This window comes from Trachypithecus francoisi, unplaced genomic scaffold (assembly GCF_009764315.1).
Source record: "Trachypithecus francoisi isolate TF-2019V2 unplaced genomic scaffold, Tfra_2.0 Lachesis_group17, whole genome shotgun sequence".
Taxonomy (NCBI): domain Eukaryota; kingdom Metazoa; phylum Chordata; class Mammalia; order Primates; family Cercopithecidae; genus Trachypithecus; species Trachypithecus francoisi.
In genome coordinates this window covers 51,287,520-51,314,130 of record NW_022681462.1, presented here as the reverse complement: position 1 = coordinate 51,314,130, position 26,611 = coordinate 51,287,520, and the positions used below count along the sequence as shown (strand labels likewise).

The following is a 26,611-nucleotide window of genomic DNA, read 5'->3' as shown; positions in this document are numbered from 1 at the left end:
AGTCTATGACCGGAAGCTGCAGACAGCTGGGAATCAAAGGCAGGTAATGGTTACCTGGGCCTCAGTGCGTGCTGTACCACCTGTCCAACTCAGGGCTGTGCCATCAGCTCTTTCTACCTTCCAGCATTCTTTTACCTTCCTTTCACACTTCACACATTTTTGTCTTTTTCTTATGCCTGGTCCTGCTTTTCATCATACGCCTCTGTTTTCTCATGTTGAATGTGGTGAAACATGGTTACTTGACAAAAAAAAAAAAAAAAAAAGATAGAATTCTAACTCAAATACTTGGAAGGAGTTGCCCTTGAAATCTCTTTCTTCCAGTAAGAAGGTCAACTCAGATTCCAGCAGAAATGTAAGTTGTCTGTGATTTAAAAACTTATTTAAAGAAAGTAGGCTAGGAGAATAGTGTTTTGCTGCAAATTTCTGTAAAAATAATTTGTTTTCCCCTCTGGGCCTGCCACAAATTTACTGTTTCCCACACTACAGCAATTTTGGTTCCAACCTTTTACTGAGGTTTTGATTGTTGAAAACTGTCACTACTATGTGTTTGTGGTTTACTTTTCTGCAGCCACTTCCTGAAGAAGTCATGGTAAAGCAGTTCTTTTGCCCGAGTCCAGGGAGAGAAACCAAGACAATTCCCTTGGCTAGAGATGGGGGTGGGGGTGCATGGGGCTGGCAGTTACTGGAGGAGGACAGCATTTTAGGATTCATTCCATTGGAACAGGGTCCTTGTTGAAATACTTCTTCTCAGCCACCAGCCATATGATTTGAAGAAGAGAGTTAACTTGAAACTCACTTTACCTATAGAAAGGAGAGACTTCATTAGATTTCTTGAAGACTCTTCAGCTCCATAGCTCTGTGAAGCATTAGCTACTGACTGATCCTGAATGGCACAGCCTGACTTTCTGGTGTCAAAGTAATTTTAAACATGGTTACAAACCCTCCCATAATTACCATAAGCCTGAACCTGAGAGAATGTGAGCATAGTGGGGTGCTTTCATCCGAGGGGAGGCTGCACGTCAGCTCCTGACTTTGAGTCAAAGTGACTTTTAGAGTCAACCAGCAGAAACTGTTTACTTGAAATAGTTGAGTATCAGAAAGAAAACTGTGAGAACACAATGCCTAACAGTACCTGGCAGGGCTCCTTCCCCTGGGATCTTTTTACAAACTCAGGAAAAAGAATACATTGGGAATAGGCTCAGTGTGCGTGACAGAAAGCCTGGACACATAAAAAAGGTAGTCCAGGGTGGTGGCCGGCTTCATGAAGCCACCAAGGACTCAGGTTCCTCTCTTACTGCCCTATTGCATTCAGTGAGTGGTCTGTACCTTGTAGTTCACGATGGTGACCACAATCCAGCCACCATATCCACACTGAGCAGGAGGAAGGAAGATCAGTGGAGACCTCCTGGGGGGATCACATGACACTTCCACTCACATCTCATTGACCCACATTTTGTCACATGGTCACTTCATGTTGCAAGGGATGATGGGAAATGTCTTTGTGTCTAGAGGGCCATGTGCCCAGGTAAGATTTGGGGGTTCTATTATTGGGGATGCAGGGATGACAGATATTGGGAGAAGAAACTAGCAACATCTGTCATAGAAGGTGCATTTTCAAAGAGCAAGGGCTTTGGAATCACCAGTGCTGGGGTTAAATTTCAACGTCTGCTTACTAGCTGTAAGATCTCAGCCAGGCCTCTTAACCTCTTTGAACTCTTATAATACATCCTCTGTAAAATCAGCATGATACTTACTTTGTGGGGATAAAATACAAGAACGAATGTTCAATATTTGGTACAATAGCTGTTGCTATTACACTAGTCCCTACAACACCAACTTTGACTTCATTTACTCATCCCGATACGTGGTATTGGTTAGCTACAGTGTATTTAATTCCTACTTCTTTCATGTCCTTACTGGAGCACTAGTGAGTCTGGCTTGGACCAGTATAGTTGGGGATGTGAGAAGCTAATGCATGTCCAAGGAGGACACAGCAGCTTGGTGGATGTTTATGTGACCTTCATCTGGCAAACCTGACAGTGTGGTTAGGGGTAAAGTCACAGGAACTATTTGTGTTTCAGAAACTTGTGAAGAATAGTATTGTGTGGAAATAGAGAGTTTAAGGGAGAAAGCTCCAGGCAAGATACAGAGCTAAGGGGAATATCTCAGTTTACCAGAACGGGGAGCTCAGACTGTAACTCTGAGTCTTTGGACTCAGGGTTCCCCACTCACGAGGGAGGGTTTCTGGAGTGCGAGGGTCAGTTCCTCAATGCCACCCTGGGTTTACTGCAAGTCATTCCCCGAGATATCTGTGCCAGGAGCAGGGAACAACTCAAGGAAAATGTGGCTGGGAATTTTTCCCCTGGATTCGTTCACAACTCCTGCCGTGGGAGGACTTTCAGTCATAAACATTCCCCGGTATGTTCTGGTGTGTGGGCCATGAGGGCTGTGAGCAAGACCAGGGCTCTGCCCCAAGGTTGTCACCATCCTTGTGGAGCCAGAAGAGTCAAGCATGGCAGCTGGCATGACCGCTCCCACTTCCCGCCCTGCTGATGACTGGGTGGGGCGTTGACTTGCTGTGGCGAACAGAATGTGGGCCGACAGGAATGAGCTAGTTCCCCGTGTGGCCTGGTGTGTGCTTTTGGCTGCATTGTTTCCATTTTCGCCATCCCCAAAGAGGATCATCTCCCAGGAAGCTTACTGGTCCAAGGAGGATGAGACACCCACAGAGCAGACTCAGACCCCATCTACAGCTCACAGCCAGGCCTAACCCAGCCTAGTTTAGGTTAACTAACTGCCATCTTTCCCACAGACTTGTGAGCAAGAGTGAATGACCGTTGTTTCACACCATTCAGTTCTGGGGTTGTTGGTTTGTTAAGCAGCGTCGTTGTGGCCGTGGTTAGCAGACACAGGGGACACTTGTGTTAGTGTGAGAAGGTCCTCAGGGAGACAAGGAGGGCATCTGACATTCCAGTCTTTGGGGGGACTGGGGGAGGAGTGCTTCATAAACTCATATAAGCTATTTCTGTGTTGGATTTCATGTTGCTTTTCTCCCTGGGATGCTGTAGACCAGGGTGTTAGCGGGACATCGAATCCCTCGCGCAAGTCAGAATTGTATGTAAAATAGGAGCTAATCCATAGGGGATATAGGGAAAATTCTCTGACAAGTGAAATAGGAGGACCCTTGGGCTTCCAGGGATCCATTCACTCACTCATTCATTCATTCATTCAAAAAATGGGAGTTAGGGATATAACTATGAATAAGATAAAGCAGGGTTCCGTCAATCAAAAAGTATCCAACAGTCTTAATAATTTAGAAGCTTATTTTGCCAAGGTTAAGGACAATCCCCAGGAGAAAAAACATGGAATCATAGAGAAAACAGTCTGTGGTCTGTGCCTTTCTCCAAAGATGATTTGGAGGGCTTCAATATGTAAAGGTTTTCCCCTATTGAAAAGCAGGCTGGAGGGTGTGGTCATTACTGAATCCACATGTTGCAAGGGAAAAAAACAGGTAGGGAATAGTCAGTTATATTCCCCTTGTACTCAGTAAATCTGCTCTTTACATGAGGTGAACACAGAGTGGCTACCTGTGGAGAGTTTTTAAAACCTTTTACCAGTAGCTGTCTGCTTAGGAACAGAAGGAAAGGCAGCTTCTTGTAGGACTCAGCTTTCAGCTTAAGTTTTTCCTTTTGGCAGAGTGAACTGGGGGTCCCAAGTCTTTATTTTCCTTTCACAGTCCTTCTATCCGTGGAGCCTGAATTCCGGAGAGGGGAGACAAGGCTGATGATGAATGCCGTAGAGAATGACAGGGAAGGAAAGAAAAACACCGAGTATTGGGATTAAATGTGGTGCAATTTTAGACAGGGAGGTGAGGGAGACCTCACCAAGAAAGTGAAGTCTGAGCAGAGAGGGCATGGGCAGTGGCCTTAGCTGAGGAAACAGCATCTCTGGCCAAGGGGCAGGAATGGCTAAGGCAGGTCTCTGCAGAGACAACAGCTTAGGGGGTGGAACGCCTCTGCCAAGCACGTCTCTAGGTGCTACAGGGATTTGACTTTAGATATGTTCAGTGAATATAGCTGCAGAGAAACAAATCCAAAAATTTTGAATTTTCTTCTTAAACAGAGTGGGCAAAACGGTTCCTATCATCCCGTGAAGCCTCCAGACCCTGCTCCTACCACATCTTCAAGGGATCCTCTCTGCAGGGTTCTTGTTTCCTGGTGACACCTCTTGTTTCCTCCCTTAGGCCACGTAGTGCTGGGCCGCAGTCCTCCACTTCCTGTGTCCTCCGGAAGTTGTCAGGAGCCATGTTCCGGTTGTACGTGTTGGTAATGGGAGTTTGTGCCTTCACCCTTCAGCCTGCGGCGCACACAGGTAAGAAGTAAACCCTTCAGATGCAAAAAGACTTGCCTGCAGCTTCCCTAGGGAAAGCTGTTATCTGGTGAAGTTTTTTGTCAGAACTGCCGCTTCCCTGGGGAAAGCTGTTATCTAGTGAAGTTTTTTTTGTCAGAACTGCGGCTTCTCTGGGGAAAGCTGTTATCTAGCGAAGTTTTTTTGTCAGAAAGCAAAGTGTGGGCCGAGCTCGGTGGCTCCCGGCTGTAATCTTAGTCCTTGAGAGCCCTAGGCGGGTGGATTGCTTGAGCCAGGAGTTTGAGACCAGTCTGGGCAATACAGAGAGACCCACGTCTCCACATTAAAAAAAAAAAAAAAAAAAAAAAAAAAAAAAAACAACAACAACAAACAGGCGGGGTGCGGTGGCTCAAGCCTGTAATCCCAGCACTTTGGGAGGCCGAGGCAGGCGGGTCGCGAGGTCAGGATATCGAGACCATCCTCGTAAACACGGTGAAACCTCGTCTCTAGTAAAAAATACAAGAAAATTAGCCGGGCGTCCCAGCTTCTCGGGGGGCTGAGGCAGGAGAATGGCGTGAGCCCGGGAAGCGGCAGAGCTTGCAGTGAGCGGAGATCGCGCCATTGCACTCCAGCCTGGGCGACAGAGCGAGACGCCGTCTCAAAAAAAAAAAAAAAAAAAAAAAAAAAAAGAAAAAAAAAAAAAAAAAGAAAATTACTTGGGCGTGGTGGTGCGTGCCTGTAGTCCCGGCTACTCCGGAGGCTGAGGCGACAGGAGTGCTTGAGCCCAGGGAGGTTGAGGCTGCAGTGAGTGGAGACTGCATCACTCCACTCCAGCAGGGCAACAGAGTGAGACCCTGTCTCAAACAATAATAACAATAAATAAAATAAAAAAGGAAAAATTTAAAAAAAAAAGAAAAAAGAAAAGTACAGTGCGAATGTGCTTGTCAAAGAGCAAACTGAAGAAGTGAAGTGTTTGCCCTTAACAAAGTTGCCTTTGGAGTTTAACCACACAATATGCCAGAACTAAGCTTTTACCATCTGAACTCAGCTCAGATCTACTTTTAATGATGAGAAGTCAGCAAGTGAAAAATATGGCCATAGTTTTTAATCTTTAATTTTTTTGTCACCATAGAAACCTGATTTAACTTTCTTCACAAATGTAAGTTGGAACGGATAGTAGCACTGAACTTGTTATTTGGAAATTTTGAAAGCATAATAATGGGGTAGGGAGGGAGTTTGATAGTACCCCAGGGTGTAGGTCATTTTGTTAGGGACAAATGACATCTTCCTCTAATGTGCTCCAGGTCTCCCTGCCAGAATCAGGATCTGTCCTGGGTCCAGGGAGGTTTTACGGTCTGAGCAAGTTTTGGACCCAAAGCCTGACCATGGGCTCTCTGTCCTTCAGGGGCTGCCAGAAGCTGCCGGTTTCGTGGGAGGCATTACAAGCGGGAGTTCAGGCTGGAAGGGGAGCCTGTGGCCCTGAGGTGCCCCCAGGTGCCCTACCGGTTGTGGGCCTCTGTCAGCCCCCACATCAACCTGACATGGCATAAAAATGACTCTGCTAGGATGGTCCCAGGAGAAGAGACACGGATGTGGGCCCAGGATGGTGTTCTGTGGCTTCTGCCAGCATTGCAGGAGGACTCTGGCACCTACATCTGCACTACTAGGTAAGCCTCTCTGTGCAGTGCTGGGGAGGGGATCCTGGCAGGATGGAGGCTTGTGAGGGTCTTCAGTCATGATCTGGATCTCAGAATCCAGTGTACAAAATACAAATCCAGTGAATCCACATTGCATCCCCCTTGCTGTTCCTGACATACCCCCACAACCCTACAGTCTCATTCTCTCTCCGTTTAGTCTTTGCTCAAATGCCACCTCTTTGGAGACAACGTCCCTAGCCAGTTTAGCTGACCCTTCCCTCTGTCACTTTCTCCTTACCCTGCTGTAGTTTCCTTGGGATAGAATTTTCCCATCTGACACATTTGTGTGTGTTACCATATTTAATGTTCGTCTACCCCATTAGAATGCAAACTCTGTGAGGGCGGGGACTTGGTCTATGTTGTTCACTGTTGAAGCTCATGGTAAGGAACCAAGAAATAGACATAGAATAGGATTTTACTCTGAATAGGATTTTAGAGCTGGGTAAGACCTTAGGATTAAATTAGTCCAACTGCTCGTTGTAAGGATGAGGGAACCAAGCTGGCTTGGAAAGTTCCCCAGGTGGTAGTAGAGCTGACTCTGGAGCCCGAGTCTCCTGACCCTGGGTCCAGTCCTCCTCCTTCTTTGCCCTGTTTCTTTCTTCCCCTTTAACTGTAGAAAAATACACATAACAAAAAATTTATCATCTTAAACATTTTTTACTGTACAGATCAGGGGACCATCACCACTATCCATCTCTAGGACTTTTTCATCCTCACAAACTGAAACTCTGAACCCATTAAACAATAACTCCCCTTTCCCTGTCTCTCCAGCCTCAGGCAACCACCATTCTGCTCTCCGACTCTGTGATTTTGACTACTCTAGGTACCTCGTTTAAATCCTTTAAGTGAAATCAGTCTTTCTGTGACTGAATTATTTCACTTAGCATAATGTTTTCAAGGTTCGTTCATATTGTAGCATGAGTCAGAGTTTCCTTCCTTTATGAGGTGGAATATTATTATTCCATTTTATGTATGTACCACATTTTGTTATCTATTTATCCATCCAGGGACACTTGGCTTGCTTCCTCCTTTCAGCTATTGTGAATCCAACAAGAACATGGATGTGAAGATATCTGTTTGAATCTCTGCTTTCAGTTCTTCTGGGTATAGACCCCAAAGAGGAACTACTGGATCATCTGTTAATTCTATATTTAATTTTGAGGAACTACCATACTGTTTTCCATAGTGGCTGTACCATTTTTCATTCCCACCAACAGTGCCCAAACTCAATTTCTCTACGTACTCACCAACACATGTTATTTTCTGTAATTTTTGATAATAATCATCCTAATGGATGTGAAGGGGTCTCTCATTGTGGCTTTGATTTCCATCTTCCTAATGATTAGTGATGCTGAGCATCTTTTTATGTGCTTATTAACCATCTGTGCATCTTCTCTGGAGATGTCTGCTCAAGTCCTTTGCCCACTTTAAAAACTGAATTTTGCTGTTGTTGTTGAGTTGTAGGAGTTCTTTACATTTCCTGGTTATTAACCCCTTGCCTTATAAGACATATATTTAGAAATATTTTCTCCTGTTGTCTAGGTTGCATGTTCACTCTGTTCATAGTGTCATTTGTTACACAAAAGGTTTTAATTTTGATCAAGTTCAGTTTATCTATTTTTTTCTTTTATTGCCTGTTCTTTTAGTGTTAAGAAATCATTGCCCAATCCAATGTCATGATGATTTTCTCCTTTGTTTTCTTCTAATAATTTTATAGTTTTAGATCTTAAGGGTTTTTTTTTGTTTGTTTGTCAGTTGTTGTTTTTTTGAGACAGATTCTCGCTCTGTCGCCCAGGCTGGAGTGCAGTGGTGTGATCTCGGCTCACTGCAAGCTCTATCTCCTGGGTTTACGCTGTTCTCCTGCCTCAGCCTCCCACATAGCTGGGACTACAGGTGCCCACCACCACGCCTGGCTAATTTTTTGTATTTTTAGTAGAGATAGAGTTTCACCGTGTTAGCCAGGATGGTCTCGATCTCCTGACCTCGTGATCTGCCCGCCTTGACCTCCCAAAGTGCTGGGATTACAGGCGCGAGCCACCACACCTGGCCATGTTTTGTTTTTTGATCCATTTTGAGTTAATTTTTGTATATGGTGTTAGGTAAGGGTCCAGCTTCATTGTTTTGCATGTGAATATCCAGTTTCTCCAGTACTATTTGCTGAAAAGACTATCCTTTCCCCATTGAATGGTCTTGACATGTCCTACTGCTTCTTGATGGTTGAAGTTTTAGGCCTAGTGTTGGTGATCTTAAAAAGTTTCTTGGCTTCGTTCTTCTGAACTAAGACAACCCTCGGCTTGATTGGGAACTAGTGTTTTGGCCTCTCTCTTCAGCTGCTGCTTCTGTTCCTCCAAAGGCTCTGCTTGCTCCTTCCACCAGCTGGCTTCAGAGTCTCCAGATTTCATGAACTCATTTGACTTAAGAAGAACTGTATCCAGGAATATGTATATTTAGAAAAAGAACCAGAGAAGTGACATTCTTAGCACAAAGGAATTACTGGTGAATGGAAAAAATTTCAGGTCACATCAGCCTCAGTCCTAGGCTGGGTGTGTGTGTGGCAGGGGATGTGGGCTGTGGGAGGAGATATGAGGTGGAGGGTGCCCTCTATGTGTGTGTGCGCGCATGTGCGTGCATGTGTGAAATTGAGAATCTTTTCAAATCAAACCCAGCTTGACACTGCCATCCATATGCTTAGCCCCAACTATAAGCAATTGAACCTTGCCTAAAAAACAGGCAAATCATCTCCTATTCTTATGCTAGGAAAATGTGGATGTCTGGTTTTGCAATAGCTATAAATGCATGTTTCTTCTTTCTTTTTCACAGTAAAAATTCTAATTTTCTCTAATGAGCACTACTAGGAAAACTTCACAGTATAGTAAGAAAACATGAAACCTGAAGTCAGGAAGACAGATGGGAATCTTAGCTCTCTCCCTTCCTATCTGGTGGGACCTTGGGCTTATCACTTGACTTTTATGGGTGTTAGTTTTCTCCCCTGTAAAGAAGTTTGTTGAGAGGGTTATGTGAGATCACAGCATGTGAAGGAGGTAGCGTGGGACGTGCCATGGAAGGTGGTCAATATATACATAAGAATTCCCTGTCCTTCCCAAAAGGCAATCCGCATGACTACTGAAAGTGAGACTGTGCAAAAATCAGGGAGATGTGAGCTGAGTCGTGTTTGTCCTAAAGTTTGTTTTTACGATCAATTTTTGTAGGAAAAAAAGAGCAGAGATTGAGGGGTCAGGGGAAATCCCAGTATGTGTCAAACTTTCTTTGTATCATGGGAAGGTTTACCTGGCTGACCTCTAATATTCTTTGTCAACTGTAAGATTGGGGTTCTAATCGAGTGAGAATCACCAGCAGTTGCCATAATACTCTTTAGCATTGATAGTCACGAGGCAAGAGACTGCCCTGTTTCCATGATTGTTTAAGATCTTGTGAACTAGAACCCACATGGTGAGTCAGAGTAGGCAAGAATGCAAGCCATCAGAGAGGTCAGGATTTGAGCAGTAGCTGCCTGGGCCTCCTTGCTTGGTGTTCTGCAAATAAACACCTTACTTTGTATCACAGAAAAAAAAAAAAAAAAAAGGAAGGAAGAAAGGAAGGAAGGAAGAAAGAGAAGGAAAAGAAAAAGAAAGAGTAGGCAGACTCTTTTACAGTATGCTGTTGTAACAAACAGCTCCCAAATCTCAGTGGCTTAAAATAACAACGGCTTATTTAACAGGTCCACTGTGGATTTGCACACACTCAGGGACTCAGGCTGAAGGAGCAGTCATGGTTACTATTTCAAATGTTGTTGTTTGGTTGCTAGAGCAGAAGGAAGCCTGCTTTGGAGCGTCTCTCATGGCCATTACAACTTTCATGTAGAAGGGTCACACATACAACTCGTGAGCTGGGAAGAGCCATATAACTGCACCCACCTATAGTGGGGATGAGGACATGTGGTACCCCATGTGCTCAGAATGGGGAGAACTGGGTCTATTTGGTGAGCAGCACTACTAATGCCTGGGTGCCACACTACATGGGGAGTGCAAGTGGTGATCAAATTGCCCTCCACCCTTCTCTTTCTTTTGAGTTATTTTCATGAAGTTTCTTGCTCAAGGGGAATTACCAGATCAATAATGTGAACAGCGTTGTGACTTTCAATATGTCTACTAAGCTTGGTTTCTGAAGATAGTGCTCTGATTTATGGGTTTTCCCAGAGCCTTGCTGGGCTTCCCATTTTGGTTTGACCTCTTTGTGGCTGTATAGCCCACTTAGTTTCTGTACACCTAACTTTTTTCATATAAAAATGATGTAATAGTAATTCCTACTTCATGGGGCCTGGACTATAAATGAAATAACATGTGCAAAGTTCACAGCACAGGGCCTGGCCTACATCTACTCCCTGTAGGCTACCTGCTGTGTGACTGTTATTCAAGTTATTCAAGTAGGCCCTGGTCTTTAGATTTGTCCTCAGCTGCCTTTATTCAACATGCAGTGAGATTATGCATTTTTCAAGGTGAGCGTTAACATTCTGTATTTCTTTATGCATAAAATATAATATTTGTTCACCTATTTTCCTTTTTTAAGCTAAATATAATACACATATTGGCCTCATATATTTAAATTAATTCTTTTTACTTTCAAGTGGTAAGCTTTTAACACATTTCTTTCCCTTTTTTTTTTTTTTTTTTTACATTTTGTTACTTGTTTGGATGTGGATGGTTTAGATTTTGCTGTGCAACTAATTTTTACCCCTATATGTAAGACATCCTCATTTTCTATGTCAAAGTCTCATGTGTCTTAGGTAGCCAGAAATTTAGCTGAGATAATTATATTTTTATATTTTTCTACTTAAAAAGTAGTTTTAATTACTGTTTTCTGTCCTCTATCCATTTTACCTAAGTTTCCAGAAAGGTTTTTCCTCTCCCCATTTTCCAGCTCTAAGGTCTTGATAGAATTATGGCATTGAAATAATGATTAGGCTAGTAAAATAATAATAATGATAAGAATAATAAAGTAAACTTACCAAGTTAATTTCCCCATGCAGTATTACAAAAATCTTTTATGGGTCTTATACTAAGTTTCCAGCAGTTTTCTAAAACTAGACTTCAGTTGATAAATCATTCCCCAAAGGAGCAAAAGAAATATTCCTTTTTACGGAAACAGCAGCTCTTGGGAAACAGTTTCTTCATGTGGATATGGTTTCCTGGATCATGAAGTTGGAGTATGCGGGGACTGGGCTCAAGGAGCTCCAGAACCTGGAAGGCATAAGCCCTTTTGAAGGAGACTTGGGGATTTCTTGATGAACCTTGGTGGCATTAGAATCGGGCTTGTAGACAGACCTTTGTGAAAAACACAGAACATGTTTTTTCTGTACAATTATGTTATGACACTTTTTGCCCCCCAAGGGTTCAAAAAGATCAGGGACGGAAGTATTGCAATACAGATTTTCCTCGACTTACAATGGCGTAAATATCAATAAACCCATTGTAAGTTGGAAATAGTGTTGTCAGAAATGTACTTGATGCACTTAACTTACCAAGCATCACAACTTAGCCTAGCCTTCCTTAAATGGGCTGAGAACACTTACATTAGCCTACTGCTGGGCAAAGTCATCTAACACAAAACCTATTTTGTAATAAAGTGTTGAATATCTCATGTGATTTATTGAATACTGTACTGAAACAGGGTTTCTATTGAATGCTTAATGTGTCGCAGCATTGTAAAGTCAAAAAATCCTAAGTTGAACCATCTTACATCAGGAAACAATCTGTACTGATCTGGAAAATGCAGATGCAGATTTTAATAGAATTGGGGAAATGATGCCTAATTTCATTTAGTTTACTTTCATTTTGCCTTCCTATTTATCTGTTTTTCTCCTTTTAAATCAGAAATGCCTCTTACTGTGACAAAGTGTCCATTGAGCTCAGAGTTTTTGAGAATACAGATGCTTCCCTGCCGTTCATCTCATACCCACAAATTTTAACCTTGTCAACCTCTGGGGTATTAGTGTGCCCTGACCTGAGTGAATTCACCCGTGACAAAACTGACGTGAAGATTCAATGGTACAAGGTACAGCTTTAAAAAATACCATTTTACTAAAATGTGTTTTCTTTTTTTATTAACCATATAGGAAAGACATAAAATATCGATTTTCTGAAGACAGTGCACACACACACACACAGACAAACACACACATGGTTTGCCATTCATATCTGTGAGTTCCACATCCTGGGAGTCAACCAACCTCGGATTGAAAGTATAAACAAATCAACAAATAAAATAACAATACAATACAAATAATACAAATAAGAAACCAATACAGTGCATCAACTACAGTCACGTGCTGCATGACAATGTTTCAGTCAACAATGGGCTGCATGTACAATGGTGGTCTTGTAAGATTACAATGCAGCTGAAAAATTTCTATTGCCTAGTGACGTCATAGCTATCTCAACATCATGGTGCAAAACATGGCCCTTTCTATGTTTAGGCATGTTTATATATACAAAAACTGACCACTGTGCTCCAATTGCCTACAATATTCAGGACAGTAACATGCTGTGCAGGTTTGTCACCCAGGAGCAACAGGCTGAATCTTGTCACCTAGGTGTGTAGGAGGCTCTACCCTCTAGGCCTGTGCGAGTACTCCCTATGACGTTCACACAACAAAGAAATCACTTAACTTGTTTCTCAGAATTATCCCCATTGTTAAGCGACACATGACTGTATTTATATATGGCATTTGTATTGTATTAGTAATCTACTAGTAATCTAGAGATGACTTAAAGTATGGGAGGATGTCCGTAGGTTATATGCACAGATGACACCATTTTATATAAACCACTTAAGCATCTGCGTTTTGGCACCTGTGGGGGATGTTTCCTGAAATTGATTCCCCAAAGAAACTGAAGGATGACTGTATTTTAAAGAATTTAAAAGGGCCATAATTAATATGTTTTATTAGTCCTTATATGGGTTAGGTAAAGGTGCTTGAAATAGTGATTTGTGAAGACAGAGTACATAACAGCTGAAGGAAATAACTTTTTACTGTAATTTGTCTATAAAAATGTAGAAAAAAGGTTACATAATAATTTTGTAGACATATTAAAGGAGTTTTTTTAAAAAGCACATGATGGCTGGGCGCGGTGGCTCACACCTGTAATCCCAGCATTTTGGCAGGCTGAGGCAGGTAGATCACCTGAGGTCAGGAGTTCGAGACCAGACTGGCCAACATGTTGAAACCCCATCTCTACTAAAAATACAAAAATTAGCCGGGCGTGGTGGTGGGTGCCAGTAATCCTGGCGACTCGGGAGGCTGAGGCAGGAGAATCGCTTGAACCCTGGAGGTGGAGGTTGCAGTGAGCCAAGATTGTGCCATTGCACTCCAGCCTGGGACACAGAGCGAGACTCCAACTCAAAAAAAAAAAAAAAAAAAAAAGCACATGATAACAAACTTTTTCGTTAAGGGAGTAAATATGGACACAATTTGCTCCCTTGTCTGGTTGAATAGATGTTATTTGATGTGCTCATTGCTCCTAGTGAGAACATCAGATCTTGCCATCAGCTATTGCTTATGTAGACCAGGGGTTGGAAAACTATGGCTAGGCCCTGGAATCAAGTTGTCTCCTGGATTTGAATGGCTCACAAGCCAAGGATAGTGATCGCTTTTTTAAATGTTGGAAAAAAAGGAAAAGAAGGATATTTTATGATGTGAAAACCACATAAAATTTAAATTTCAGGGTCATTAAATTAAGTCTCACTGGACACAGCCACATCCTCTTATCTAGGTACTGTCTGTAGCTGCTTTTGCACGGCTTAGCTGTGATGGAGACCCTGCAGACTCCAAGGTCCAAAATACTTCCCATCTGGCCCTTTCCTGAAAATGCTGGTCAACTCCTGATAGAGACCCTAGATTGATACTGAAAAGTACAGTTATTGGCTTAACCATTAATGGGAATTAACTCTTTAATCGACAACAGGTTAAGTGGTTGACTGGTATTATAACTACAGGATCTCTATATAGGATATTGATTTAATATTAGAAACTTTGAAATGATTTTCTGAAAGTAGAGAAAAGTAGCTAGCACCTATGAATAAGCTGGCTGAGCTCTAGAATGCATTCTCTCTCTTTTTAATAGAGATAGGGTCTCACCATGTTGGCCAGGCTGGTCTCGAACTCCTGGGTTCAACTAGTCTTCCCACCTCGGCTTCCCAAAGTGCTGAGAGTATAGGTGCGAGCCATCAAGCCCAGCCTAGAATGCATTCCCTTTTGGTTTGGAAAAAGCATAAAGAGGACAAATGAAAGGTTTAACCGGGAGAGGAAAGAGCACAGGCTCTGGCGTCAATGGGTCTGGGTTTGAAACTCTGTTCCTTTTCTGATCTGTTGTGCAGCTTTGGCAGAGTGACTCCACCTCTCGTACCTGTTTCCTCTGTAAAGTGGCAATTAATAACTTTCACCACCTGAGATTGTTTCAAAGATTAAATGGAATGATGTGTATGAAGCACCCAGTGCAGTGCTTGACATATAAATGGTGCTCAATAAATGTGCATGGACAAAGATGTTATGGTGATGCTTAGTAATCTTTATTCACTTCATAATAATCTACATATTACTGAGCATGTATTATATCCAAGCCTGTTCTAAACTCCCTTACATGCAACCCAGTGAAGTAGGAACTGTAAATATCCCTCTTTTTTTCAGATAAGGACCCATAAGGATGTTCCCATGATCATACAGCCAGTAGTAGATGGTGAAGTCAAAACTCAAACCCAGGAGGCCAATTCCCATACACCACTGGAACGACTGTGGTGCTGGGCCCTATTTGGCGTTTTTCATATTGGACTACTCATACTTAGATCAATGAAATATCTCCTTTTAATTAAATATGTTTTAAAGTGGTACTCCATGAGCCATGTGACAATTTCCATTTTATCTGTGTTCTCATTCAGAGTAGGACTCTGAAGTGACACAAGGTGATATTTGACTGTTGCAAACTTTGACTAAGCATGATTTTGAAAGCGATGTCCCTGAGAACATTGTGTGCTCATTAGGGTGTTTTTAGAAATTCCATTCAGCTCTTTCTGTTTCCTGGAGGCCTTGATCTTGAGGATTTTGTTCTACAGAGACCCCAGAGAACCTTGTGTCCATATAAAAAGTGTGGATTCGTTTCCCCTATTTAGTTTTTCTTATAACAGAATTTTTTCTGTTGCTGACTCACAAAATTGAAATGCTTTTTAAAGTAATTACTGCAACGTCATCTCTTCTGAGCATTGTTGGTCAGCTCATCATGACTATTTTTAGTGCTCTTCCGAGATACTTCCTAAGGCCTGAAGGTAGCAGTCAGGACATAAACATATTTGTATTTTAGATGACTTACTTTGTCAAAGAAGAGTTAGTCTCTTTTTTCTCCCATTGGGCCTAGACAGATACGCTCTAACTATTGTAGTTAACCAAATCTAGCAATTTTATTGGCTTTATATGTTAACAAATTCCCTCCCCTAATAATACAGTCAAAAGGAGGCCCAAAGTACCAAATTGGCAAAGTAAATACCAGGGCAATTCTTGGATTGCAAATCCAACATTGGTTGATAATGATGATGCAATTCATAGCCTTTGAGATGTATATTGGTATAATGTCAACTTAAAAAAACATTTTCCCTTAAGGATTCTCTTGTTTTGGATAAAGACAATGAGAAATTTCTAAGTGTGAGGGGGACCACTCATTTACTGGTACATGATGTGGCCCTGGAAGATGCGGGCTATTACCGCTGTGTCCTGACGTTTGCCCATGAAGGCCAGCAATACAACATCACTAGGAGTATTGAGCTACGCATCAAGAGTAAGTACTTGCCATTGAGGCATCCATCTATCCTGGTTCAATAACAAGCATGCAGAGAACAAATGAGGGTGCACGTACAATTCCTTGCAGGTCTTTGAAATGAAGGATAAGGGAAAACAGATCCATCAAGTCTCCTGAAGCATCAGATTAATAAGACATGTGTGATACTTTGAAAGGTATAAATCAGGGTGTTGATCTGAGGAAAGGTGAATGAATTGGGCAGTTCACAGGGTTGCAAGATGGAGGCTAAAACACACCACTCAAGAGAGTCAAGCAGTGGCTTCCTTGGAAGGTCTCCTTGGAAAGTGTCCTGTGAATCTTGGCACCTATAGGGCTAGAGGTCACCACATGCCATAACTTTATGTATAATTTTAGGATACTTAGATTTTATTGGGTATTCTAACCAGAGGGCCATGCCTTGAATATCCAGTGGAAATCGCTTTTTATTTGTCTTCCCTAAGGTGGATCTAGCTGCCCTTAATAGTGATATTTCAAATAGTCAGAGCTGCCATTGATTAAAATGAGTTTCATTTGAAAATGGTGTTTTGAGCAGTATTGGCTATTATTTCACATTTGTTCAACATTTACACCATACCAACTGTGTGCTGGACATGGAGCCAGGTGTAACCATGTGTAAATCTTGGACTTTGCCTTGGAGAGTGGGCCACAATTCTTTGTTTTTTATACTGAATAATGAACACAACTGGGGTCTTTTGAGGGGATTTCAGAGAGCTTTGGAGACACACCAAGTTTAAATAATTGGTCTGTGAGGGGAAAATATATCTTTTTCACAGAGAATCCAGAGATTCAGTTTCACCGCGTTCTTCCACGGACTGAAGTGTCCTGGTTGTGTTTGTTTAACAGTCCTGTAAGGATTCGTTCGTATCAGCTCCTTGTTCCTGGACAGGCCAGTGACTGAGGCCTCCCCAGCGTTTCCTTGGACCGGCACGGTCCTGTCTCTGCGATACTGCGCAGGAACACTAGGGGGCAGCCGCCCTACATGCCTTTCTGTGTTGTGATCCTCAGTGGCTCTCAAGGGGTGGTCTTGGGCCAGCAGGGCCGCACCGCCTGGATACTCAACAGACATGCAAATCTCGGGTTCCGTGCAGACCTACTGATTGAAACTGGAGTCTGGGGGCTACCATCTGTGTCTCACAAGCCCCCAGGTGATGCTGGGGACCCTCAAGTCTAAGAAGCACTGAGATCCTGGAGGCTTCTTTCTCTCCCTGGGTGCCCCAGCTCCACAGGGCAGCGTGAGACTTTGAGGGGAAGAAAAGGCGTCTGGCCGTGGTCGAGAAGCCGTCTGCCCCTCGGGCTGTCCTGCCATGCTGTCTAATGTGTACTCACGTCAGGATTTCAAATGCTGTTTAGTGAAAGTGAGGATGATGAGACCCGTCGTGGAGACAGCTCACAGCCCTCACCCCCCAGGTGTCCGTTTTGCTTATTTTTGAGGCGGAGTTTCGCTCTGTCACCCAGGCTGGAGTGCAGTGGCATGATCTCGGCTCACTTCAACCTCTACCTCCCGGGTTCAAGCGATTCTCCTGCCTCAGCCTCCTGAGTAGCTGGGATGACAGGCGTGTGCCACCACGCCCGGCTAATTTTCGTATTTTTAGTAGAGACGAGGTTTCACCATGTTGGTCAGGCTGGTCTCGAACTCCTGACCTCGTGATCCACCCTCCTCGGCCTCCCAAAGTGCTAGGATTACAGGCGTGAGCCTCCGCGCCCGGCTGCCTGGTTTCTTTACATTGGCTCTAATCCCTTGGAGATCCACTTCTGCCTCGCTAAAGAGTTTATCTCTTCAATTAGCAAGACTTCTGTGGCCGAGGCCAGGTTACACACTACTCATCCAAATAGGTGGTTCTTGAGCCCTGTGCCTTTTCTAGAAAACTGAATCTTGAGTATTTTGTGGCAGGCACTTTGGAGAGGTGGAGAAGATATTTTAGGTCAGATCGAGTTTCGGGGAAATCCTATCACGTGGACCTTGTAAACATGACTCTTAAGATTGTGTTCAGGAAGTCTGGGAGGGAAATGGTTAATTGTTTATCATAGAGCAAGGACCAAAGACCTCCTGTCAGCGGAATGTGTGTTTTAGCTGTGGCCTCTTCCAGTAATCTCTCTGCTGGGAAGTCATTGGCCAGGGATGCTCAATTTTGTAGAGAGCCTGTTTCCTTTGCCAGACAAAGGCTGACTCTCATAATGACTGACTGTACTGGAAAGGATAACTTAGTTGATTAGCCAATGACTTGAACCACAGCGTCAAATGAAGGCTTTCCTAATGGAATCTCTTTTCCTTACATCTTTCTCAGAAAAAAAAGAGGAGACCATTCCTGTGATCATTTCCCCCCTCAAGACCATATCGGCTTCTCTGGGTAAGGCCCGCGAGGACCATTCCATGCACCTGTGGGGTGCAGGGGGCTTGGAACCCTCGTGTCTGCTGACCATATCTGGGTGTAGTGTGCCTGGGTGGAGACCTTAGAACTCCAGTATGTGAGGCTGGAATAACAAATGTGAGGGAATATTTCCCTTTGGCCAGTTTCGTTAGAAATGGCATAATCTGAAAACAGGTATACTTTGCTTCATGCAAAGCCCACCTGTAAAAATATGAATGTGAAAATCTGAATGTTCTGGTAGCAGTTATCAACTGCATGAGAAGATGAACAGCATGAACCCCAGGCAGAGCCAGCACCCTCAGTGTATTTAAAATAATTCACATCACCAAAACTTGGCTGGCACTCTGCCTCTCTCTAAGACTCCGTTTATAAAGTGGGTTCAGCTGTGGTCAGTTTCTTGTTGCCAGAAGAGCTGGTAGGCTGCTTGAATGGTGCTATGAAAATGACCAGTGGGGCTTTCTGCTTTTCACCCCATGTGTGCAGTCCATCCTGGCCAGCACAGGTCCACACTAGTGGCCAGTGAGGGTACGTAAGTGTACTGTACTAACAACCTACTGATGCGAGTGGTGGGGAGGAATTGATGTTTATTGAGCATCTACTATGTTCAATGGGATCCCATTCAATCTCAACATAGATCCTGTAGGTTTTATTTCCTCAGTTTTCCAAAAGGAAAAAGCCACCCAGGGCATCACAGTGGCTCTGTGGAGGCCAAAGGGCCACCCTCAGAGTCAGGCAGGAGTTCAGATTCAGGTCTGTGTACCTATAAAGCCTGCACCCTTGTATGAGTTTGTTTCTGGGTAATGTTTTTGTAGGTCTGATACTCATTTATGAAACCCTAGCTGCAGAGTCTTTTAAAAAACAATTTATTTGCTTTTTCCTTTTGTTTAGTGTTGGTTTAAATTTTAAATTTGAATTGGAGGCCATAGAGGAGGCAGGCTTTTGTGCAGTTGCTGGGACTGCTGGCTGGCACTTGGGTTGCCGCTGCCACAGAGCAGTCCCCATGGCTGCAGCTCTAGGAACAACCATCTGGAAATCTGGGGCAGTGGGCACACTGGGTGATACCTACTGGAGCCCCAGGGTTCTGGCTCCCTGGGGCTTCCCAGCCAAGTTCCCAGGCCCAGTTCCCATTCAGTTGCGTTGAATGCACTGGAATGGGTGGTGGGGCCACGTGACACTGATTAGTAGGTTGTTATGGCTGAGGAAGATCTTTAAGGTCATAGGAGTGGCATAGGATGGAGAAGGGCTGGCATTCTCAACCCATGGTGGGGCCAGGTGCATTAAAAGACACACCACAGGGAGGCATATCACCCACGAGGAAAAAACAAGTGAGAAGGATTTCTTCTTCTTTTCCTTCTACTCTTCTTTGGTGAATGAAAAAGAAAAATAATTTCCTATGATTGAGGCAGGGGGGCCTACTACATCACCCTGCACAACTGCAGAGGGCACCATCTATAGAAAATAGAGTGTTTTTAAGAAGGGTTGATCCCCAATCAGAGTCATCTGGGAATGGAGGGTTCCCAGGAGAAACATTAGAGCCAAGACCAGCCTCGGGCAAAGAGAAAGAATTCACACATTGATCTGGATTGTCTGAGGTAACTGAAGTGAGTGGGGGAGGAAGTCGGCTTGAATTTAGCATGCTCCCTGGGAGCGCAGGGGCCCTGGCGAAGCCATTTAACTTCAGGTGCCTCTTGGTTTTCGCCTGCCATGAAGACCAGTTGTAGGAACCAGAGGCACTTTGTAAACAGTGAAGCTCTGTGTGAACAGAATCATTTGAGAAAACTAAATTTTCCACTGAGGAAAGAATTGGCTGGTGAGGGGTGTTTGAGAAGCCGAGGAGAGACTCAGGGCTCAGATTTACTGATGGATGAGACGTGCTGGTTCTGCTGTTGACATGCTGTGCCTTGCTGTCCACAGGGTCAAGACTGACAATCCCCTGTAAGGTGTTTCTGGGAACTGGCACGCCCTTAACCACCATGCTGTGGTGGACGGCCAATGACACCCACATTGAGAGCGCCTACCCGGGAGGCCGCGTGACCGAGGGGCCACGCCAGTAAGTGGGCCAGGGTCTTCTGTCGAGACCTCTGTGGGTTTCACTCTTCCTTTATCACTATGACCCACATACCACTTTAAAAGTAACTTTTTGTGATTCCAAACTGTTGAATGTTTAGAATTTAAAAAATTGAGTTTTGCTAAAAATCATCTTGAGATTCAAACCTTCTCTGTAAATACTTAAAAGTCAAGTTGCAGTTGACATGCTGGTATTGATGTTGCATTTTGTAGCTGTTTAATTAAACATTGATCCTTTTATTTTTACAAGTTAAAAAAGTATTTTGGAGTTAATACCTTTCCATTTTCCACTCTGCAACCTGACTGTCAAACATTTTCATAAACCCTTAAAAAGACCCCGAGACGCAGCCACAGGATATGTAGTGCCTCTTCTGTTCCTCAGGGAGCTGTGGGCTGCCACACTCTCTAAGGAAGGTTGATAATAAAAGGAAGAAAGAATTCAGTTCTCACAAGCAGTCATCTCTAGAAAATGTTTTCTCACTCTGAGACTAGAACAATCAGACCTTTTGTAAATGGGAACTCGTTGCCTATGAGGGAGACCATTCAACGTTCCAAATTGTAAGGTGTTTTTAAAATCACAGTTTTGATACTTTGAATTGGCCTGAGCTTTTGCTTGCCAAATGGTTGTGTTTTTTGAAAAAGACTTATCACAAAAGATCTTTCTGGATGTAATTTAGTGGATAAAAGCTATGTGTGGTTAGCACAATCATGTGCTTGCAAGTTCTCATTGCGAAAGACCTGGCCACAACTAAATGCCCATCTCAGCTTACTCATACGATCCATTTACTTAAAGGAACCTATATTCCTCCTACAAATAAAAGAAAAATATTCCTAGTAGATCCACTCATCCATGTTTTTATTCATACTAACAGATAGTAGTGAGGTGTCTACAAATTTCTCTAACACTATAAATGGCAGCTCTCCTGGCCTGAGCCATTCCCCTGGGCTGTCTGCAGGTTTCCAGAGTGAGAGTCAGCAGTAGAGATGAGAAGAGATGGCACCATTGAGGGCTGGAGTCCTGGAAACTCCCTGCCCTTCAATATGCAAGTGATTTAATGGTGAGGGACTCAAGTTTCCTCAAAGTAGACGTTTCTGTTCCCACGACTGTGTTTTTTTTTTGTTGTTGTTGTTCATTCAGGGACTTAGAAGATGAACTTCCCCATTATCTAACCCTGTAGTGTAACAACTGCTTGATACCAGTGACCACCAACTTCAGTGACGCTCAGGCCTTCAGGAACAGGCTTAGAAACTGTCCCAAATGAATAACAAGTATGGTGGCAAGAGCTCCTAATTTATGCAACTTGAAAACAATAAAAGCGCAATGGGTGCTTCTAATGGAGAATGTTTAGATGCCTACATTGTGAAAGACAAGCTTGCCTTTGATACAACATATTTAAGTGAATGTTTTCTAACTCAGGGAATATTCAGAAAATAATGAGAACTACATTGAAGTGCCATTGATTTTTGATCCTGTCACAAGAGAGGATTTGAACATGGATTTTAAATGTGTTGTCCGTAATACCCTGGGTTTTCAGACACTACGCACCACAGTCAAGGAAGGTATGTATGTATTTTGGGGAGCACTACAGGAGAATATAACATGTTGAATGTTCCGTGAATACTAGACAAAGCTACTTGTTCTCCAAATGATTCCACAGAGATTCCCTTGCATTGGCTGCTAGTGGAGAGCTGAAAAGAAACCTCCAATTTTTAAAGATTTTTGGTAGCGTGGAGGATGAACTTCGGGAGATTATACTCAAATGAAAAATTTAAATAGCAAGCTGATGTTTGAAAAGCAGATGAAATGGTTCTACAGTAAACTTCGAAACACTCTGTCTGCATGTGGCTCTGCCTTGGGTCACTGATCCCCTGTCTTTGCATGGCCTCTAGAGGAGGCTGGATTGTTCTTTATCCTGAAGATGAGAAATTTCATCCTCCAAGAGCTGAGAATTGGGAGCTACCCAGGGTTCAGGGCAGCTTTAGGGTCAAAGTCATTGTATGACCAGAAATAGGTACAAGGCTACAGCCAAATCAACCCAGCGTTCATTTAAGGACATTCAAAAAGAAGAAGAGGAAAACCCACGTTATCATTTTTGATTAAACTGATTTCATATCAGTGTTTAATTGTTGAGCAGGAGGGGGAGGTGCCTTTAATGTAGTCTCTGTTGACAGCCTGAAACTAATGGCAGGCAAGCCAAAGTGATTCCCATCTGAAATCTCAGTGATGCCTCTTGGACAATCATACAGCAATAACATAAATACAAATTGCTCCAGGTCTCCATGTTTTGCTGGGGAGGCAGCGACAGACAGACACAGTGTAAACCGGAAAGCTAATGATGCGTTCCAGCCTCAGGGCAGAGTATGGCACCCAACGCAACTTTCCTTCAACTGTGCGCTGTGCACCACCAGCCTTACACTCACCTGAGCCACTGGTTACAAACACAGATCTCTGGACTTACTCCACATCCACCCTGTCAAATTCTCCTAGGGAGAGGCTGCAGCCTGTGACTCAACAAGCTCCTTTCACAGTGAAGTTTGAGAATGAGGGCACACATGGGAAGGGTGGCGTTTCAGATCATTTCCAGATGAGCAGGCTGGGAGAGAGATGGTGGTTGTACACATTTACCCACAAAAATCAGAATGTTCCCTCTCGGGGTCAGATTAGTGAGCCAAAGGAACCTGTGGTTTGTCTGGCCCTCATGCTGGGAACCTTTAAAATTTTCCGTAACATGAGCCTTGTCACTGCATGTGGCTGGCTGTGACTGATCCAGGGAACACAGGCTGAAAGTCTTTCACCAAGACTGAGAGGTGTATTCAAACAGCTGCCCAGAAAATTACAGCTGAACTTACTTCTAATCTTTGTGGGGTTTTAAGATGTGAGAATTCTCTGGAGCAACAGGCTGAGGTCATGTCGATTCCTGGATGACTAAACAGATTGTGGTAAATAATAGCTTAAAAATGCAGGATTCCAGTCTCATCAACAGTGTGTCTGATAACACTCTGTTTTCACATTTGCTTTTTAACTTTTTGTTCAGAGTCTCTTCCTGTATTTTCATAACACAGAGACGCCAAGGAGCAGAACATAAAATATCTGGACCCAAGCAATCATGTTGGCCCCTACAGCTCCATTATTCAAAATTTATTTTCCTTTGCTACTTCCTTTGATCCTCATGACACCCATACTCATTGGAAAAGGGCAGATTGTTCCTGGCTCTGTCACAGTTGGGCAAATGAGACATAAACAGGCAGCATCTTAAACGTACAGTGTCCCACTGTCGGAACAAAGTTAACCCTCAGCACTTGCCCACTTACCCTATGACGTTTCTAACAGATTTTGCCCTATCTCACTTGTTTCTCTAATCCACAGACATCATTCTCAAATATCCTCCATGTTGTTGTGAGGGATGTGCTTTCTGAAAATCAATGCACATTTATCAAGAAAAACACACTCCAATTTCGTTCTTGTCCTGTACACCTGCATTGCCCTGTCTTCTTGTACAGTGAGAGACTGTTCAGCTCCTGATGTGACTCTGTTCTTCCCACAGCCTCCTCCACGTTCTCCTGGGGCATTGTGCTGGCCCCACTTGCACTGGCCTTCTTGGTTTTGGGGGGAATATGGATGCACAGACGGTGCAAACACAGAACTGGAAAAGCCGATGGTCTGACTGTGCTACGGCCTCGTCATCAAGATTTTCAATCCTATCCCAAGTAAAATAAACAGAATGAAATAATTCAAACACAAACTCCATATGTCCTCTCTTATGGAAGTGGCTGTGTCTTTTTGAGGGTCTCTGTTCTTTGCCTCAGTTGTTTACCAAAGGCTCCATATTTATAGTGGCTTTGTAGTAAAGGACTGAAGTCTTATATTCTGTTTTTTGTTTTTTTTTTTTCTAAATATCAGTGACAGGAGTAGATGTGCCTGTGAGTGGGTGTGAGTAGCTGTCTGCTGCTTGTGACCTATTTAACAGAATGAAGTGCTCTGAGGCCTGCATGAGAGTGGAAAACATCTGCATGAGTTTTGACATTCATTCAACAAAAACATATTATGCGTCTATTTTGACTAGACTCTATGGGAGGTGTTGTAGATACAGTGATGGTTAGGACATGGTTTGCCTTTCAGGAAGCTAGTTGTTCATTTTGAGACCAAAAAGGATAAATCAGAAGAATCAGCAAGAATTGGTGAACTTTTTTGGAAAGGGCTATCCAAAAAACAGCAATTTACAATACACACATTGGAATGTATTAGTGAACCGAGCATAGATCCAACTTCGTAACAACATGTCTGAAAATAGAAGGAAGGGCACTGAGATAATTGTAGACAAATGGAAAAAAATGTAACCAGACCCTCTTTCATATCATATACCAAAAATAAAATCCAGATAGATAAATGAGTTCAATTAAAAAACAAAACAAAACAAAACTCAGCACAGCTGGCGACTCCACCTTTCAGGTCTCTGTTCAAATGTGACCTTCCCGGAGGCCTTTCTAAAGCAGCGCCTCCTTCCTCTCCGTCCCCTCACCCTGTTTTGTACCGTGGTAGCTTTTATCACCACCAGACCTTCCAGTATAGATTTGCTTGTTGATATTCAATTTGTGTTTCCCACCCAAACAGAAGACCCATGAGGGCAGAGAGATTATTTTGATCCCAGCTGTATTTCCAGTGCCTCAAAGCAGGCATTTAATGAATATTTGTAGAAGAAATGAAGATGGGACGAACTCTCTCTTGTTCATTACCAATAGACTTGCAAGAGTAAAGGCGAGGAGGCTTAATTACATTATGATATCTGCACAATAAAATCACAAAAGCAAGGTTTAGACGAAATTGTGTCAGACAAGCTTAAGGAATGAATAACTATCATGTATAGAGTTATTCAAAGTCATAGAAAAGGCATGTGTCTTAGTCTGTTTGGGCTGCTACAACCAAATACCATAACTAGGGTGGCTTGTAAACAACAGAAATTTATTTCTCACAGTTTTGGAGGTTGAGAAATCCAAGATCAAGATGCCAGCAGATTTGGTGTCTGGTGAGGGCCCACTTCCTGGCTGATAGATGGCAGCCCTCATCACTGAATCACCTCCCAAGAGCCACAACCCCTAAGACCATTATATTGGAGGTTAGGATTTCAGCATATGAATTTTGGGAGGACACAAACATTCAGTCTATAGTAGCATCATCACCCTAACAGATGCAAAAACGTGAGTAGGGGATTGCAGAAGAGACACACATAAAGGAACTCATGGAAAAATGACACTTTCAGTAAGAACCAGGGGATGTAAATCAGAGCAAATTTGAGATACTGGTGCACTCACACAGTATCAAGTGTTTAAAGGTTTTTATGAAACACTCTCACACCCATAATTCAATTTATAATTTGGTGCTGGGAAGAGGAAAGGCAACATGAGCCAAGTCAGTTGGGTGCTGGACCAGCTTGCATCTTCTTGCAAGAGCCCAGGATGTGCATCACTTTTTGGCTCTGTTCAGTGATGTCATGTTGGTAGCTTAAAATTGGTGGCCTTTGTGGAATCTTTACACCACAGAAATTGGCAGTTGTCACAAATTAGCACTCTCCTCCCCAGCATATCACAACAAGGTTTGAGAGATGCCCAATGATACTACTCCTGGGAATTCAGCTTAGGAAATAATTTAATAAAATCATTAGAGATACAAAATAATGTAATGAAACTTATTACCCCGATGATGAAAAATTATGCAGCAACTATCAATTATAATGATTAATATTATAATGAACAGATTATCAAAATTGTGAGACAAATATTTACAGTGTTAAGCAAACATTATAAATTGTTTTGTCCAATTTTTATGGTTACAATATTGACATTTGTTTGCATCTAGACAAGGAGAAAACTTAAAAACTTGGACTTTGAAGATAGACTTTGGGAGTTCAAGTTCAAGCACTGCCACGTGGTGTCTCTGTGATCTTGGGCAAATCCTTTAATCTCACAGTACGTCAATTTTCTTATCTGAAAAATGGGGGTAATCACATTAATTAGCTACTTAGCTATATTTTATATTTCCATTTTTCCTATTTTTCTATTTCAACTATAGTAACTGTTTAATAATAAAAAATGTAGGAGGAATAGACAGAAATAAAAATTGTTGTACTTAGACTACGTGCTGACAAACTACAGCCTGTGGGCCAAATGTAGCCTGCTCTCTGTTTCTGTGGATTAAGGGTATTAGGAAACAGCCTTGCCTGTTTGTTTGCAGATTGTCTTTGGCCACTTTTGCTCTTTGAAGATAGAGTTGAGTAGTTGAGACGGCAAAACC

General features: G+C 42.9%; 1 protein-coding gene across 6 annotated transcripts in view; it reads left to right on the top strand.

The window, feature by feature from the left end:
- Nucleotides 1–24,186, top strand: part of IL1R2 (interleukin 1 receptor type 2) — a 35,447-nt gene extending 11,261 nt beyond the window's left edge. For 5 of the 6 annotated variants that reach the window (XM_033175639.1, XM_033175638.1, XM_033175637.1 and 2 more), the window contains exons 2-9: nucleotides 4,244–4,371; nucleotides 5,753–6,014; nucleotides 11,915–12,095; nucleotides 15,691–15,865; nucleotides 18,172–18,234; nucleotides 20,170–20,305; nucleotides 21,740–21,882; nucleotides 23,868–24,186. In XM_033175639.1, the coding sequence (XP_033031530.1) occupies nucleotides 4,305–4,371; nucleotides 5,753–6,014; nucleotides 11,915–12,095; nucleotides 15,691–15,865; nucleotides 18,172–18,234; nucleotides 20,170–20,305; nucleotides 21,740–21,882; nucleotides 23,868–24,034 (1,194 nt within the window). In that variant the 5' untranslated portion in view covers nucleotides 4,244–4,304 and the 3' untranslated portion in view covers nucleotides 24,035–24,186. The remainder of the gene's footprint in view (nucleotides 1–4,243; nucleotides 4,372–5,752; nucleotides 6,015–11,914; nucleotides 12,096–15,690; nucleotides 15,866–18,171; nucleotides 18,235–20,169; nucleotides 20,306–21,739; nucleotides 21,883–23,867) is intronic. The other variant, XM_033175636.1, reaches the window with a different exon arrangement.
- The last annotated feature ends 2,425 nt before the right edge of the window (nucleotides 24,187–26,611 follow it).